Raw genomic sequence first — 15,318 nt, 5'->3', positions numbered from 1 at the left:
AGGGCCCGACGCGGGGCTCGAACTCACGGACCGTGAGATCGTGACCTGAGCTGAAGTCGGACGCTTAACCGACTGAGCCACCCAGGCGCCCCTAAAAGCCAAATTTTTAACAGAATTCAAGTATTATGGAGATTGAAATTTATAGTTTATGACTCCAGGGTCCAGCAAGTAATTGATTATTTAAGTGGAATATTACTTCTTATTTTTGATATATATTTCCAACCTTTATTGGATATTTTTTTAAATACAGAGAATAAAACAACATGACGCATTATACCATCACCCAAACACTACTACGGGTATTAGTAGTAATGCTAACAAACACAGATGTGTGGTTAGGAAATCCTGAGCAGTGGAAAGTTCTGGCTCCTTCAGGCTCCATGGGCCTCCCCTCATCGTTCCCTGTCATCTGTCCCCTAGAAAAGAGAAACTCTGCCCTTATCCACTGTACCCACCCCCCACCCTGTGTCCGCTCATCTGCCTCCTGGGTTATGGTGCATGCTGCCCTGCGGGAGCCCTTTCCCAGGGTGGCCCCTGGAGCTATGGCAGACAGAATACCCGATTCACACTTTCTGGCATGGTGGGACCCAGGGCACACCGCAGGCAGGGGCACCCCACTGTGGTGCCAAGACTTGCCATACCTGCTCTGGACTTTGGGCCTTCTGGTGTAATCTGTGTATTTGCCCTCTTGGCCCCTTTTTCTCTTTGGATCATCTTTTTCTCATTGATTTGTATGTGTTCTTTGTAACTCACTCTTGGTCTTCTATGTCATTTCCAAATTTATAGTTATTTTCCTGGGGAAATATGGCTTAAGCAAAGTGGTTCATTCATTTCTCCTGCTTTTCATAAGGGACAGATGCACATCCTGTCATAACTTGCAGGGCAGTGCTGATGAGGACCAGGGAGACTCTCCCTGGTGTCCCTGGCCGGGTGACACTGCAGGGGACATCTCACTACCTCTTTGGGGCCTTTTGCTCTCAGAGGATGGAAAAGTGAAGTGCTGCCCTGGTGGGCAGGGCTGGCCTTTGGGAAGGGGCCCAGATATCTGGACCCTGGTCATTTTTAGGCTACAGTTTCTGTTGGTGTTTATCTAAAGGCAAACGAATTCTGCACAAATGTTATCTGTCTTGCTGCTGAGCTCAGAGAAGGAGCACACAGACCCCTCAATCGGCATGGAGGGCAGGAGCCGGCTATGAGAGTGACTCTGAAGGTCAGGGTAGCACTGGGAGCAGAAGAGCAAGTGTGGGCCAAGGAACCGGGGCCACTGCATGTGCATACTCCGACCTGTTGCGAATACATCCACTCTGCCTTGTGTAAATAGGCCACATGGCCTATACCACCGGCATCTGGGTGTCTACACTCACCTGGGGCAGAGTCTCAGCTTCCTGTTCATCCTCTGCCCTGTTCTCCAAGCCACCACTGTCTCCTCATGGTCCAAGGTGTGGGGGTTTGGAGCCCTCAACGGTCCTCAAAGTACTCTTCCCACCGAGGCCCTCAGTCTGCCTGCTCTCCCTGATGTGCCTTTCCAAATGGGAGCTTCTGGGAGTGCAGAGTCCTGTATGGTGGTGGCTGTGGTTCAGCAAGCCTTTCCTGTGAATAATCTGTGGCAACCATGGGCCCCAACAGAGGCTTCCGTGTTCCTCTTTATTTTGTCCTTAACCATTTTATAAGGGGTCTAGCCTGAAATCTCAGCATCTACCCTGAATATCTTGAACTCTGCTCTGTGCTAATGAGGAACCCAGGGCTGAGTGGCTCAGCCTTGTCTGTATCTCCAGGGCCCCACCTGACTGGGTTCTGAGCTACCTGACTAAAGGGTGGCTTGCCAGGGGAGGTTGTGCCACACTTGTCGTTAGTTGTCTGATAGAGCTGGCATGTCTCGCTTACCTATGGTATAGGAGGCAGGACTGGCCTTCATTCTGGGACAGACACATGACGTGTGGCCATCCCTGAGGGAAGTGGTGAGTGAGTCTATGCCCTGAGTGCCTGGCCTGGGGACCGCCTGTGTTCTTACCTGAGAACTCACTTAAAGGGCCACACAAACCTCCTGGACTGTTCCTGGTGTGAGCACCCAAGGGGGCTGCACACAGGACAGAGCCTCCCCTGTGCCCACCTCTGTCAGAGCAGCAGCTGACCCAGGCTGTCTGGGAAAGCACCCAGGGAGGAGAGCTGTGATCAGCAGGTCCCCAGGCAGGACAGCCAGACATACCTACTCTGTGCACCTGATGGCACAGCCCTGGGGGCAGGAAGCTGTTTGGGGGCAGAAAGGTCTGCATTCCCCTGATGTTGAGATGAGCCAGGCAACTGGGACTCATAGCTAGCTTCTTGAACCCTGGGCCCCCATCAGCATTGGCAGCACCCCCAAACTGAGGAGAGTGTGAGGAAGCCAGGAGGGGCAGGTCTGCAGTTAACGCCAGGGTGGTTTGAGCTCCAGAGCTGGCTGCAGGGCTTCCAGGCTAGCCACAAGGCCCTGAAGCCCGCTGCCTCCCGCCTGGCTCTCTGCCCTGCCCCTTCTCCCCCCTCTTTCTCACTCCACCCTATCCCTACCCCTTCTCAGATGCTGGAGGCCCCACCCCTGCTGTTGGCAGCCTTCTCATTGGGCCTGGTGCTGCTGGTGCTGCTGCTGTGCCACTCCTACTCGGGCTTTCTCCTTATCTGCTGGAATGAGTTAGTCCTGCAGCCCCTCTACAACCTGTTCATGGGCGACACCAAGGAGCAGCGCATCCTGCGTCATGTGCTGCAGCATGCGGTGGCCGGGGACCCACAAAGTGTGCTGGAGGCCATCGATACCTACTGTTTACAGAAGGAGTGGGCTATGAATGTGGGTGACAAGAAAGGTAGGCAAGCCCAGCCTGCAGGTAGCGGGCCTGGGAATGGAGATCCCCGATGGAGCAGCACAGCCTGTAAAGGAGAGGCCTGTTATCACCCTGTTTCTGGATGCTGGGGTAGGGGCTTGTCTGGAGCCTGGAGGCTGGAGCTGATCACCCACCTTCCTCGGCCAGGGGCAAAGGCTGTGCAGAGACCCCAACACCCACATCGCTGTCCTCGTGGGGAAGGAGGAACATTTGATAAACTGCCTGGGACCCTTCCTTGCCCCATACCTACTCACCTACGAGTTGGTGGTAGGCCTGGCACTGGCATGCCGTCTGATGGAGCTGGGTGAGGGTGCAAGGCAGGCAGTGGGTTCCTGGCTGTCCCTGCTGGTCATGAGGGTGTACAGAGCTCCTTGGACTCTGCCCAGCGCAGGCACCAGGGCCCCCTCCTGACCTTTGGACTCCAGCCTGGGGCACAGGCATGTGCTGTGCTGCACTCCTGGGAGTTGGGCCCTCATGGGCAGGGTGGGGTGAGGGCTTCTACAGAGGGCAGCTCTCGTTTAGGACGAGTTGGGGTCAGCCAAGAATCATCTGAAAGAGAGGGACCAGAGTGTGCTGAGACCCAGAGGCCTGAGGGACCCTGGGAGTTTGGAGAGTGTGTTTAGTGGGACAAGGGGAACAGGGGAGGCAGGCATCTGTAGGGACTGATGCTCAGTTTGGAATGAGCAGGTCCAAGACCAGGAGTGGGTCACTTCCCTCTGCCCGTGCTCACCCTCTCATCTGCCCCGCAGGCCAGATCTTGGATGCAGTGGTGCGGGAGCAGCGCCCATCGGTGCTGCTAGAGCTGGGGGCCTACTGCGGCTACTCAGCCGTGCGCATGGCCCGCCTGCTGGAGCCCGGGGCCCGACTGCTCACCATTGAGCTCAACCCTGACTACGCCGCCATCACCCAGCAGATGCTGGACTTTGCAGGCCTGCAGGACAGGGTGTGTTGCTGCCCCAGGGTGATAAATGTGGACACTGAGACACCAGGGGTCAGGTGCAAGGGGGGAGGGGAAAGGTTTGGGTCGCCCCAACGCAGTTCAAGGCCACATTTATCCTGTTGTGCCTGGCCTCATGGCACCTCCTAGGCCAGGCTTCATGGAACCCCCAGCAGCTCTGTGAGGGAGGTCTTGCCACCCCACTCCACAGAGCAGGAAACTCCCAGGCTGTCCTTGGAGGGAAGGGGGTAGAGTGGAGACTTATCTCCCCAGAACCCCAGAGAAGATTGGTAAGGACATTTGAGTGTCCAGGAAGGGTAGCCTGTCCCATTTGGGTGTGGACACCAACAGAGTGCCATTCCAGGTAACCGTTGTGGCCGGGCCATCCCAGGACATCATCCCCCAGCTGAAGAAGAAATACGATGTGGACATGCTAGACATGGTCTTCCTTGACCACTGGAAGGACCGGTACCTGCCAGACACTCTTCTCCTGGAGGTGAGCTCTGCACCCACCTGGTTCACATGGGCCTCAGTGTTGGTGGCTGGTGCAGGGGCCGCCCCAGGTGGCCCTGGTGGCACAGGTGATTTGGGCAGGCCCACCTGAGGTCACGGAGCATGGAGGGCCAGAGGAAGCCCCAGGGGTGGTGTGGAGATGGGAGGAAGGTGGTTCTGGGCAAAAAGGCTCGGCTAGGCCCGCTAGGTAGCCTGTGCAGGGGCGGCAGGGAGGGGCGAACACTAACAGGGCATCTCCTGCCCATTTTCCCCAAAGGCTCCTTATTGTGCATCCCCCTGCACCCCTATCTCACCATCCTCATACCCCATCCCATACCAGCCCTTAACGCTGCTGCTTGGCCAGCCCCAAAGTGGTGACTAGGGAGGCTGCCTCATCCCCAGGTAGAACCCTGGATGGGCTGTTAATGAGCTGACCCACGAAGCTTAATATTGATGACCGCTACCTTGTCTGTCCCAACTGGGCAGTCAAGATCACACTTAGTGGCTACTTGGCCCTCCACTGAGAACTGGGGAGGTTTTGCCCCACCACGGCCTCCCCACCTGGAGGCCAGCATGGAAGGGTCCCATGTTGTCTGTGTCATGCTAACCCATCTCAGCTCGCACAGGGGCTGGTCACTCGGCCCAGGGAAGAGAGGCCATGAGCATGGTATGCATGGCCATTGGAGCCACGGCTGAAGGCTGGGCAGGACCTTGCACACAGTGAGTGGTTCTGGAGCAGGCATGGAGGGCCAGGTGCCTGGATGCAGCAGGAAGGAACCAGCCCTGGCCTGGGGGCTATGAGGGCACAGGATGTTCTGGGAATGTGGGCCAGAGCCATGTGTGGAGGGCCTTGAATGCCACACAGGGTGGGGACATGAGGGGCTTTAAGCAGGTGAGAACAAGGTTAGATCTATCCTCAGGAAAGATCCCTGTTGGGGATAGTGGGGAGAGATGGCTATAGAGAGGGTGGTGCAGAGACCTGGAAACCTCAGGGAAGGGCTGAGAGTGGGGAGGGGATCCATGGGCTAGAAGTTGGACCGGTCACCTGCATTGGCTGAGATAGGTGGTCAGTGGAGGGATGTCAAGAAGACCCAAGGCCCAGGAACCAGGCAGCTGTGGGGAGCACAGCTCCCCACAGCTGCCTGGTGGAGGCCCAGCTCCAGGCCAGGGGTGTGAACCTGGAAATCTGGTGTGGAGGGCAGAGGCCAGGCAGCCAACCCAGCTGGGCCTGCACAGGGATTGGGGAAGGGATTTCAGCAGCTTTGGTGTATATGATAATTACAAGGGCCTGCATTTATAGAAAAGTAGCAAATATTGCCATTTAGAAACTAGGAAACTAATAGTTTTCTCAGTGCTGCTTGTTCAAAGCTGGTAATTATCTCAAAAGAAAAGAAGTCATGAATTGGGAATGACTACTTTTTTAAACACACATTCTGAAGCCCTGCAGCTGGGCTCTGCGGGCCCTTGGTTTATGCTGGGTCAGCCTGGGGCTGCTGGCTGCTCTGAGGAGGCCCCACTGCCATGTCACACGGGCTCTCCACAGGGCAGCTTGAGTGTCCTCACAACATGGCGGCTGGCTTTCCCCACAGCCAGGAATGGGTGACAGAGACGGAAGGAGCAATAAGGGAGCCATCATGCCTTGTATAACCGTCTCTGAAGGCATACACTGCCACTTCTGCCTCCTTCTCTTTGTTACAAGACAGTCACTAAGCCTGGCACACACCCAGTGGAAAAGGAACCACAGAGTTTAAAAGCACCTCAAGTACAGGCTACCTGGTCCTCTGAGGGCTGTTCCCTCCCAGCAGGTTTGCTCAGGTTTGCTCAGACGGGGTGGGCTTCTCCAGGGGGTCTGTGTCCTCCATCAGGAGGCGTGATGTGTGGTGAAAGGTGGGGTAAGTGCTGCCATTCTCTCCCTTCTGACCAGTTTCTTCAAGGATGGGTAGGCCCCAGCACCCTCCAAACACGTCCAAAGCTTCTTCCTTTCATTCCTTCTTTCATGGTCAGCTCGGTTTTTAGTGTCTGATGACTTGTCCCAGCTGGGGCCAGCAGTGCCTACTGAAGTCAGCTCCCGAGCAGCTCGACCCCACATATGAGGCTCAGAGCCCTACTCCTGGCTCACCTTGTCCATTTCCCGCCGGAGACCTCAGCTCCCCTTCTAGGGCCTGGGCCAGGGTGCCTTCTCCCGGATAGCTGTTTTAGGTTTTTCTGGCCAAGATTGCTAGGGAGTTTTCTTTTTAGAAGAGAAAACGCCCCATGCTTCACAGTGGTACTTTCTGTTTAAATTCTGGCTCATGGATTGTCCCTAGCCTCACTGACCTCACAGCTGTGTTTTCCACTCTGGCCAGAGGACCCTTGGCTTCCCCCACAGCCCACAGGCTGAAAGTGACTGTGGTCACCACCAGAACTGAGACCCTTGTAAGACTCTGTCCTAGGGCACATCCCTGGAGGGGTACAGAGTTAAATCCCCATGTTTTAAAATCACTTAGAGATGCCCATTATGTGTGGTCCTGCTGGCAATTTGAGACACTCCTGGGGTCACTTTGATTTTGCTTCTGATGTTTGGCATTGCTTTTTTTTTTTTTTTTTTTTTTTAATTTTATGATCGTGTGAAAAAGAAGCTCCATGCTTCCAAAGTTAAATCTAGGACAAGGCAACTGGTGTGACCCATTGCCCTGGTCTGACCCTCTTCCACAGGCAACCATTTCCTCTCAAAGTTTTTTTCTATTGTTTCCTATATTCTAGGCAGCTCCACCCCCAGCTCACCATCCTGGCTGGGTCCAGCTGCTGCTTCTTCCTTCTGTAGAGCCCAGGCCCAGGCATTGGTAGAGATAGGGTGTTCAAATGCCAGAGTTTGGGGATGTCCAGGGCAAACCCCCAAGGGGCAGGCTTCTTGGTGGGGATGTCTGCCCTGCCTCCACCCCCATCCCTCCAGGGTCACCCTCGTCAGGCGTTAGGACCTCCAGTGACAGTGCACAGCAGCCCGTGCGCTGGGCACCAGGCATCTCACCTGGAAGAACCATGTGTTCCTGGCACTGGGTGACTGAGGGCCCCACTAGCCTTGAATCAGTCCTGTGGCCTGAATCCTGGCTCCACTGCCTCCTCCATTTACTCATCCAGCTAGCATTATTAGCCACTGTGCGTGCCACATGTTGTTTTAGGGGCTGGGGATGCAGGACCTAACAAAGAGCAAAAGATTCGCCCTCACAGAGCCACATTCTGGAGGCAGGATTTGTGCTCAGCACAGCCCTTTCTTGGAGTGGCTGCTGCCAGGGAGGAGATGGAAGGCAGTGGGGAGACCCTCATGCCAGGAGCTGACTCCAGGCCAGACAGAGGCCAGTGTGTGGAGCCTCCACCTGGCCAAGAGCACCTAACCTCCCCATTTGTGGTTGGTTTAATGGGCACCTGTCACCCTCATCCCTTCCCACCATCTGTCCCCTGCAGGAGTGTGGCCTGCTACGGAAGGGGACAGTGTTGCTGGCCGACAACGTCATCTGCCCAGGAACACCAGAATTCCTGGCATATGTGCGCAACAGCAGCCGCTTTGAGTGCACACACTTCACCTCGTACCTGGAGTACTCGACAGCAGTGGATGGCCTCGAGAAGGCTGTCTACATGGGCCAGGATGGCCCAGCACAGCCTTGACCACCCACCCTGCTCCAGGCTCCCTTGCCAAGCCTGGTTATGAAAAGCACAACAGATGCACTCCCGCCAACCCTGCTTTTGCAGTTCTGGGGTCTGTCCTCAATGTAGCACACTTGAGGTTTGTGAGGCCAAAGCCTGCCTACACTGGACCCTCTGCACGGCGACTCTGGGCTGTCACCACTGGTCCACCCTAAGTGCAGCCAGCTTACCATGCACAATCACTGCAATACATCTGGAAAGTACGTTTGTAAATACCAATCAGAACAGGTGGTGCCTGTGATGGTGTCACTCACTCCCACCAGCATTTTCGATCAATTAGGTTTCTTACATCGACAGGTCCTCAGGCACTGACATATTCAGCAGACATTGGAAGTGGGGGGGGGGGGGGGGGCGGAGTTGGGAACATTTGGAAACTGTTGGGCTGTGCACTCAGTCTGTCCTTCAGGTTTGCCATCACCAGGTGGCAGCAATGCCTCAGTGATGGCACTGTGCCCAACAACTATCCACTTGTGATTCCTGCATTCTTTCACCTTCTTGTAAAGAATGAAACACAACTTTACTAACATCAGCTCAGTGTTAATAATCCTATATGCCAGTATCACATTTAAAAGATGCTAAAAAAGAAATTAAAAATCTAAATATTTAAATAAAAGAGATCAACTTAGTGCTTCTTTTTAACTGCTGCCCTGCTCCTTCTCTCCTGTGGTGCCATCAACTCTGGCACCACACACAGTGTTCCCCTTCACTAGATGCTAATGCTGGCCTGGGGGCTCATGTGGCCGGGCTGAGGGTACCTGTTGCATCCCCATAGGAATGTCCGTAGCCCCCATCTGGTGACTGGGTGAGCCCCCATCTGGAGACTGTCCCGGGAAACTGGAACAGGGCACTTGGCCAGGCTGAGGGTACCTGTTGCATCCCCATAGGAATGTCCGTAGCCCCCATCTGGTGACTGGGTGAGCCCCCGTCTGGAGACTGTCCCGGGAAACTGGAACAGGGCACTTGGTCAGCCTCTGTGTCCATTTCTGACCAAGCAGATACTAGGGAAAGGTAGACATGGGGCCCCACCACAGTGCAGGGTGTAGTCTCTGGCACCTGGCCCCTTGGGGTCCCTGGGTGGCAGTGAGTAGAAGCAACTTGCCCAGTCCTTCCTGGCCTTGTTTATGGAAGAGTGGGCTCAGACCAACTCTGGCAAGTAGAATTAGTTTGCATCTCTCTAAATCCACAGCTGCCTAAACCAACACTGGCCCTCTGGCTCCCTCAGAGGCTCCTTAGGGATTCCTCTACCCACCCCACCCCCCTCACCCCATCCTGGCTGAGCCCACCTGCATGTAGACGAACCTCTGGCCAGGACACCACCCTGGGACCCAGGTCCCAGTTAACCACCCAGGAGCAAGCCCTCTCCTCTGAGTGTGTAGAAAAGGGATCACAGGAGCCTGGGAGTTCATGTGTGGAAACACTCCTGGGGCCTAGGAGCTGAGCCCCCTATGGACACCACCTCTACCCATTTCCCACCTGACAATCAGGGAGGAGCAAAAGATGTGAGCCATAGAAGATAGAAAGTTCCTTTGTTGCTTTTTTTAATTTTTAAATTTTCTTACAAAAATTTAGGTGTTTACCAATACAGTCTTATTTTGGTTTTGTTTTTAATGCTTTCTGTCAGTGTTCTTCTTCTGTTTTTAAGTCACAAACAGCAGGCACTAGGCAGCAGTCCCCCGCTGCTGCCGAAGGTCAGTCCCAGAGGTGTGACTCAGGGCTCCGGCAGACAGGATTGGCAGCCATGGCCTGGGCCAGAGTCGCTCAGAGAAGGCTCCTGCCACACTGGGCTCCATGTATCCGAGGGCAGGGTGGGGGCAAGCACAGCCTGACACCCATCTCACTGCCTCCAGAGCCTCTCTGCACGGCCAGCCCCTGCCCGTGTTCTGTCTGCCATGCAGGGTGAGACTCAGAGCCCAGTGGATCCCCTCCAGCTTCCAGAGTTAAACTCCTTCCCTGAGCCCCCCTCCCTGCTAGACTCCTCTGGGGCCTTGCACATACAAGAGCACACTCTTTTACATCACCAGCCCCAAAACAAAGCCCGGTGCCTTGTCCTGCCACCTCCCTGGGCCCCACCCTGGCAGCTCCACTGGCCTTCTCTCTCTCACTCACACACAGCACCATGTCAGTAAACAGCTAACTCAGCCTAAGGAGTTAGGAGGGGGGGCAGGAAGGGAGGTGTGTCCAGAATGTCCGGCCCTGGCTCCCAGGCGAGAGGCGCTGCCAACCCCTGGCGCCAGGGGGCTCCAAGCTCCACAGCAGGGTCTGTGAGGGCCGGCCCTGGAGTTCCCTTCTTCCCAAGATCAGATCCCTAAGAACAAATGGCTGGGCCCGAGCCCTAAGAAGGGAGAGGGGGAAGGTTGAGCAGGGTGGCCTGGTGGCTAGGTGGACCCCTCCACAGGCTATGCCAATGAAAATGTGGATAAAGGCGGCTGCTATGAGTGGTGCAGGCTGACCCCAAGAGTCTGGGCATCAGGGCCAATCTGACTTGCTGGTCCAGTGGGGGCACTGTGCTTAGGGCATTTAAATGTGGGGGGACCATCCCTGCTCTCTGGCCTTATCTCCTCTGGGTCCTGGATGACCTGGGCTGGGACTGAAGACCCAGGGAAGCATGTCCCTCTCCGACCTCAGCCTGTCCATAAAATGGGCATTTAAGCCTGATGAGTTTGAAGTCAGGGTCCCACCAGGGAGCACGGAGGGAAAGAACATGCAGCCAGCAGAGATTAACAAGAAGCCCCTGCCCAGAGGATGGGAAACAGTTGAATGAAAAACCAGACGAGAGAACGTACCAGGCATGCAAGCTAGACCCAGGAGTCAACGGGCTGAGGCTTAGCGTCCCCCACGGCGTCCACCAGCCTGACCGCAGGCCTGCTGGGCCCAGGCGGAGCCTTCCTGCCGGGGTCGGGCTGCAGCGGACGGGCAGTGGGCAGGAGGGCGTTAGAGGCAGAATACAGCATGTTAGTCAGTGCTGACAGGTTGGGGCTGGGCCGCTCAGCGGGTAAGGCCAGAGACAGGGTGCACAGGAAGGGGAAGCTGAGCTAGTGTGGCTCACATAGATGCGGAGTGACACGTGGACACACACAGGCCTGTGCCCAAAGCCAGGGGATTGTCACAGAGTGGACTGGGAGGTGTTGTCATGGAGGCAGGACCATGGTGGGCCCTCACCCACTGCCCACTCACACACACAGGCGGAGAAAGATGAAGAAGACACACTTGCTCAGACTCCCCTGGCTCTGTGCGTTGTTCTGGGCAGTGACCCTGTCCCGTGCCCCGTCTCTCCCAGTGCATATGAGCTTCAAGTCACCTGTACCCATAGACTGACTCTGCTGGTAATGTTCCTGAGGCGGGAGGGCCGGTCGTCAGGCTTGATCTCCCAGCCCAACTGCTTTTCAGATGAGCTCCACCCCAGGCTGACTGGGCAGCCTAAACTCAGCACCTCGCCGGCGCCCCTCTCAGGCAAGCCCTAGCTATGCCACATCTCTAGGCACCTGCCCACAGCCACTTACTTTCAACGGTTCCTTCTCAGAGGCCTCCCCCGCAGGGTCACTGCCTCGAGCCCTCCGCTCTCTCCGGTCCACAGTAGAGTATCCATCTTGGGGTGGGGACATGAGGGGAACTCTGAGGGGCAGGCACCACAGGAGCAGATCTCCCTCTCAGCCCAGATGCAGGGGGGGCCCACCTACCCTGCCCCAGCACTGTGCGGGAGGACTAGGTCAGGTCTTCTCACGACCCCTCCCATGATGGTGGCTCAGAACACACCAGCCCCCACCCAGTCCCCCACAGCTGGCAGGCCAGATCCCAGCTAGGCACTGACCCCTCCCTGGCTGTCCACCCCTCTCACCAGTACCACTAAACCGAATCTCTTCCAACCAGCACCTCCTTGGAAGACCTCTCCAGCACCAAACACACAAGACAAAACCACCTGGCCCATCTCAGCACCTCTCCCCTCCTCCTCCCCAGAAAACAAGACGCCCTGCATTATCTGCACTCACCTGGGCCAAGTGCCTCCATGGGGATCACGTCCCGGCTGCCCGGTTTCTCACCATCTGCAAGGCACAAGCCAGGTGGCTGGGGATACAGTGCAGTGGGGATACCAGAACAGACAGACCCCCAGCACAGCTGGCCTCAGGGACTCTTCATCACTAACTTCTTTGCACCATTCTGCCACACCTCTGTCATTGACAGCACCACCCCGGCTTAACATCAATGTGGACACCATGGGTGTAGAGGTGGTAGGAGGCTACAAGCCAGGAAAGCGCCCCCCACCCCTAGCCCTCACCTGCCTTGTCACTATCAGTGCCCCTGGGTAGAGGAGCATCTCATACCTTAGGGATAGGTTTCCATGCCCCCACTCGGTACTCACCAAGGCTCCTGTCCACCAGTGGCAGCGTGCTGTCGTCAAAGCCTCCAGGACTTGGTGCTCCTTTGGGTCCCTTGGCAGTAGCAGTGGCTGACTGTGTATGAGAAGAGGTGCACAAAACAGACAGGATAGGGTATAGGGTTAGGGGCGCTCCTGTGGGGGACCTGGCCTGGAGAAGTGAAAGAGGGAAAGAAAAGCCAGGCAGGCCGCACCTGGAAGCGCGCCTTGGTCCAGCCATCTTTCTGCAGGGCACCACGCAGCTCCTTGTAGCTCCATACAGTCTGTAGCACGTGGGATGCGGCCTTCGCCTCACGTACTGATTGGCTGCAGCCAGGTCCAGGGCGGGGTCAGCAACCGGCCACGCCCCCCTCCCACTGGGACCCCACCCTCCCCAGGCCAGGCCCTCAACCACCTGGTAGCGCCAAGTGCCACCAGCGCTGGAATGCCTCGGGCCTGTAGTAGTGAGCGTGCGTTGTCCAGGCTGTCAGACACGATCTCGTGGATGGTGTTGAGCACAGCCACCACCGTGTCCTCCTCCAGGCGGGCACCAGGTCGCGCCGGAGCCTGTGCATTGCGCACGTTCCGCACCAGCTCCGCCATGGCATAGCTCCCTGAAGGACAGGGGCAAGTGTTAGGACACGCCTCTGCTCACCCCAGCGGGAAGGAAGGGGATTCAGACAGGGCCTCCACCAGGAGAGCCCCAGGAAGCTGCAACGTCACCTGCCGTGTACAGGGGATAGGCTCTGAGATGATTCAGGAAGACATGAGCTCCAGTGGCTGGGACAGAATGACAGGGGCAGGGCCGGGCCCTTGACCTCCCCACCCTGCCGGTCCCTCTGCCCCTGCCCGTGGGACCCCAGAGCAGACCACCGGGCTCTGTATCCTGGCTCAGCCCCACCAGTGTTCTCACCAATGAGGTCCTTGTTGCGCCGGTCCAGCGAGAGGTTGCGGAGGGCAATGGCAACAGCGCGCACCACCTTGTCAGTCTCGGACTGCAGCAGCTCCACGAGCACCGGAAGCCCACGCTCCTTGCGCACCGTGGCGCGGATGTACGTGGCCCACTGTGGCAGTGGAGCAGGTAGGGTGCTCAGCACACTCAGGCATGACTACATGCCCGGGCACTCTCCCACCTGAACCCTGGCTGTTCCCTCTGGCTGGACCCTCCTCCCTGGCATGACAAAGTCCAACCCAAGCAACTCAACTCTATCTCCAGCTTGCATCCTTTGTGCCCCAAACCGCCCGGAACCTTGAACCTCCTGGACCTCGGGGAGACATGGTGTCCCCTACTCTCCCTCCCAACCTGGACAAAGTCAGAGGCAGGCACCAACAGGATACCTAAGATTTTCTCTGTCCCCTCCCTACCAGGCTTGGCCTCTCACCATCCAGTTGCCAGCGCTGAGGTTCTGCAGGGCGCCAGCGGCAGCCTCCAGGGTGTTAAAGTTCCGGCTCTCCGTGAGGAGGGAGAGGTAGAGACGTACCACCTCGGGCTGATACAGCAGCTCAAAGCCTGGGCACAGAGCACCCACCACCCACAGTCACCCACACCTGCCCCCATTATCCCCTCTCCTCCCAGGGTGAGAGTCAGCTGGGGCCAGGGATGGGTGTGGTGCAGTGAGGGAAAATTTAACATCAATGCATTCACTCTTTATGGGCCACCCAAAGGAGAAGGCATTCCCATTTCATGGAAGAACAGAAGCTCAGTGAGATGCAGTGGGTCTAAGTGAGGTCACTGTTCCTTTGCCCCTGGTGCAAAAGAAATGGTACTAGACCTGCCTGGCAGCCAGAGCATCCAGGAGGTCAGGGGTAGGGAGGGAGGTGGCAGCCAGGGTGGCTTCCCTAGCAACGGGACTCAAACTCCCTAATAACAGAGCCCGCCCGCCCATGTAGATAGGCTGTACAACTAAGAGGAGGAGCCCTAGCAACAGGGCCCTATTCCCTCCTATGTAACTAAAGCTCTTTCCAGTGGCCACCCCTAGCAACAGGGCCTGCCTTCTCTGTCTACAACCTGCTCAACCACTCCGGGCTGCAGCAGAGTTGCCCCAAGGCATTCAGAGAGGAGGGCCTGAGCAGCCTTTCAGCTGGCCTGTACCCAAACATTACTCCCTCTTCCGGGTCCTCCCACCTGACATTTCATCACCCCCTCCACATTCCTCATGCCTCCTTGGTCCCTCTACTCCAGCCTCCCTGGGATTCCTGTTCCCCAAATGCTCCAAGAACGTCCCCCATGCAAAGTGTTACCCCTCAGGGTGTTTGCAGGAGCTGGTCCCTCTGCCTGTGATGCTTTCCTCTAGACCTCCCATGGCCGGGGTCTTCCACCCTGCTTGGGGGTGTCTGGGCTTGCAGGGTGGGCTGTGGCTTGGGACTCACTAGGGCAGATCTCTCTTACTCAGGCTGGATTCCCAGTGCCAGCACACAGGGCTCCAGACAGGGGATAAGAAAGACAAACTACTCTGCCCCCCGTGTGATCAGCCTCTGTACTAGATATGACTATACACCCCAACTCCCAAACCACCCTGAGTGAATGTGAGCTCCTCAGCTGATACTGGAAGGTCCTGCCCACCTGGTCTCTGCCCTTCACCGAAGGCCTCACTCTAGCCCCTCTAGTCTTTCATATGCTGTGTGACCTTGCAATCGCCTGGCCTCTCTGTGCCTGTTCCCCCCACTGCCTGAAGTGACCCACGGAACTGACCCTGATTCTGAACCCTTAGCAGGTGCCCAGGGACTGGATGGTCCTCTGGGGAACCCCATACCTGTGGTCCTATTTTCCATCAGATCCCCAAGGCCCTTCAAGCCTGTTTAGTAGCACAAAGCTTCACTACCTGGATAGGCCTGTGCCTGAACTCTGCCTCTACCCACTCACCTTTGGCAGCCTCAGTTCGCTTGGGTAGGTCTAGCGTGTCAAAGTTCCGGTCCATCTCACCATCCTTCTTCCCTGGAACAGAGTAGGGGGAGGTGAAGCAGACTCTGCAGAGAATGGGTGTGCATCAGGAGGGCTGGACACA

At 56.7% G+C, this 15,318-nt stretch overlaps 3 protein-coding genes across 16 annotated transcripts in view; 1 reads left to right on the top strand and 2 right to left on the bottom strand.

The window, feature by feature from the left end:
* The window catches only part of TXNRD2 (thioredoxin reductase 2), a 66,218-nt gene extending 63,559 nt beyond the window's left edge, over positions 1 to 2,659 (bottom strand). For all 4 annotated transcript variants that reach the window (XM_053902257.1, XM_053902258.1, XM_019435567.2 and 1 more), the window contains exon 1: positions 2,545 to 2,659. The gene's annotated coding sequence lies outside the window, so the exon portion shown is untranslated. The remainder of the gene's footprint in view (positions 1 to 2,544) is intronic.
* Positions 2,545 to 8,601, top strand: COMT (catechol-O-methyltransferase). Of its 3 annotated transcripts, none has more exons than XM_019435572.2 (5): positions 2,545 to 2,834; positions 3,602 to 3,795; positions 4,154 to 4,285; positions 4,622 to 4,683; positions 7,723 to 7,862. In XM_019435572.2, the coding sequence occupies exons 1-4, from the start codon at positions 2,555 to 2,557 to the stop codon at positions 4,661 to 4,663; spliced, it is 648 nt and encodes a 215-aa protein (XP_019291117.1). In that variant the 5' UTR covers positions 2,545 to 2,554; the 3' UTR covers positions 4,664 to 4,683; positions 7,723 to 7,862. The 3 variants fall into 3 exon arrangements, with proteins under 3 accessions (XP_019291117.1, XP_019291116.1, XP_019291115.1); XM_019435571.2 differs by having other exon boundaries at positions 4,559 to 4,683; XM_019435570.2 differs by lacking the exon at positions 4,622 to 4,683 and having other exon boundaries at positions 7,723 to 8,601.
* Positions 8,602 to 9,483: 882 nt separating this feature from the next.
* ARVCF (ARVCF delta catenin family member) overlaps positions 9,484 to 15,318 on the bottom strand; it is a 49,624-nt gene continuing 43,789 nt past the window's right edge. For 5 of the 9 annotated variants that reach the window (XM_053902256.1, XM_019435555.2, XM_019435556.2 and 2 more), the window contains 10 exons: positions 15,177 to 15,248; positions 13,696 to 13,823; positions 13,227 to 13,377; positions 12,729 to 12,927; positions 12,529 to 12,640; positions 12,320 to 12,410; positions 11,949 to 12,002; positions 11,463 to 11,548; positions 10,746 to 10,862; positions 9,484 to 10,294 (listed from right to left, as the gene is read on the bottom strand). In XM_053902256.1, coding sequence (XP_053758231.1) covers positions 10,758 to 10,862; positions 11,463 to 11,548; positions 11,949 to 12,002; positions 12,320 to 12,410; positions 12,529 to 12,640; positions 12,729 to 12,927; positions 13,227 to 13,377; positions 13,696 to 13,823; positions 15,177 to 15,248 — 998 coding nt within the window. In that variant the 3' untranslated portion in view covers positions 9,484 to 10,294; positions 10,746 to 10,757. Of the gene's footprint in view, positions 10,295 to 10,745; positions 10,863 to 11,462; positions 11,575 to 11,948; positions 12,003 to 12,319; positions 12,411 to 12,528; positions 12,641 to 12,728; positions 12,928 to 13,226; positions 13,378 to 13,695; positions 13,824 to 15,176; positions 15,249 to 15,318 lie in introns of those variants that run through there. The other 4 variants (XM_019435558.2, XM_019435561.2, XM_019435559.2 and 1 more) reach the window with 3 other exon arrangements.

This window comes from Panthera pardus, unplaced genomic scaffold (assembly GCF_024362965.1).
Source record: "Panthera pardus isolate Hobbes unplaced genomic scaffold, ASM2436296v1 HiC_scaffold_15, whole genome shotgun sequence".
In the NCBI taxonomy this organism is placed as follows: domain Eukaryota; kingdom Metazoa; phylum Chordata; class Mammalia; order Carnivora; family Felidae; genus Panthera; species Panthera pardus.
This window is presented reverse-complemented; position numbering and strand designations above follow the sequence as displayed.

Bases quoted from the DNA above. Each gene is read 5' to 3' on its own strand.
- COMT (XM_019435570.2), top strand. From the start codon at position 2,555: ATGCTGGAGGCCCCACCCCTGCTGTTGGCAGCCTTCTCATTGGGCCTG. The intron at 2,835-3,601 runs GTAGGCAAGCCC...TCTGCCCCGCAG, and splicing joins GAATGTGGGTGACAAGAAAG to GCCAGATCTTGGATGCAGTG. The intron at 3,796-4,153 runs GTGTGTTGCTGC...GTGCCATTCCAG, and splicing joins TTGCAGGCCTGCAGGACAGG to GTAACCGTTGTGGCCGGGCC.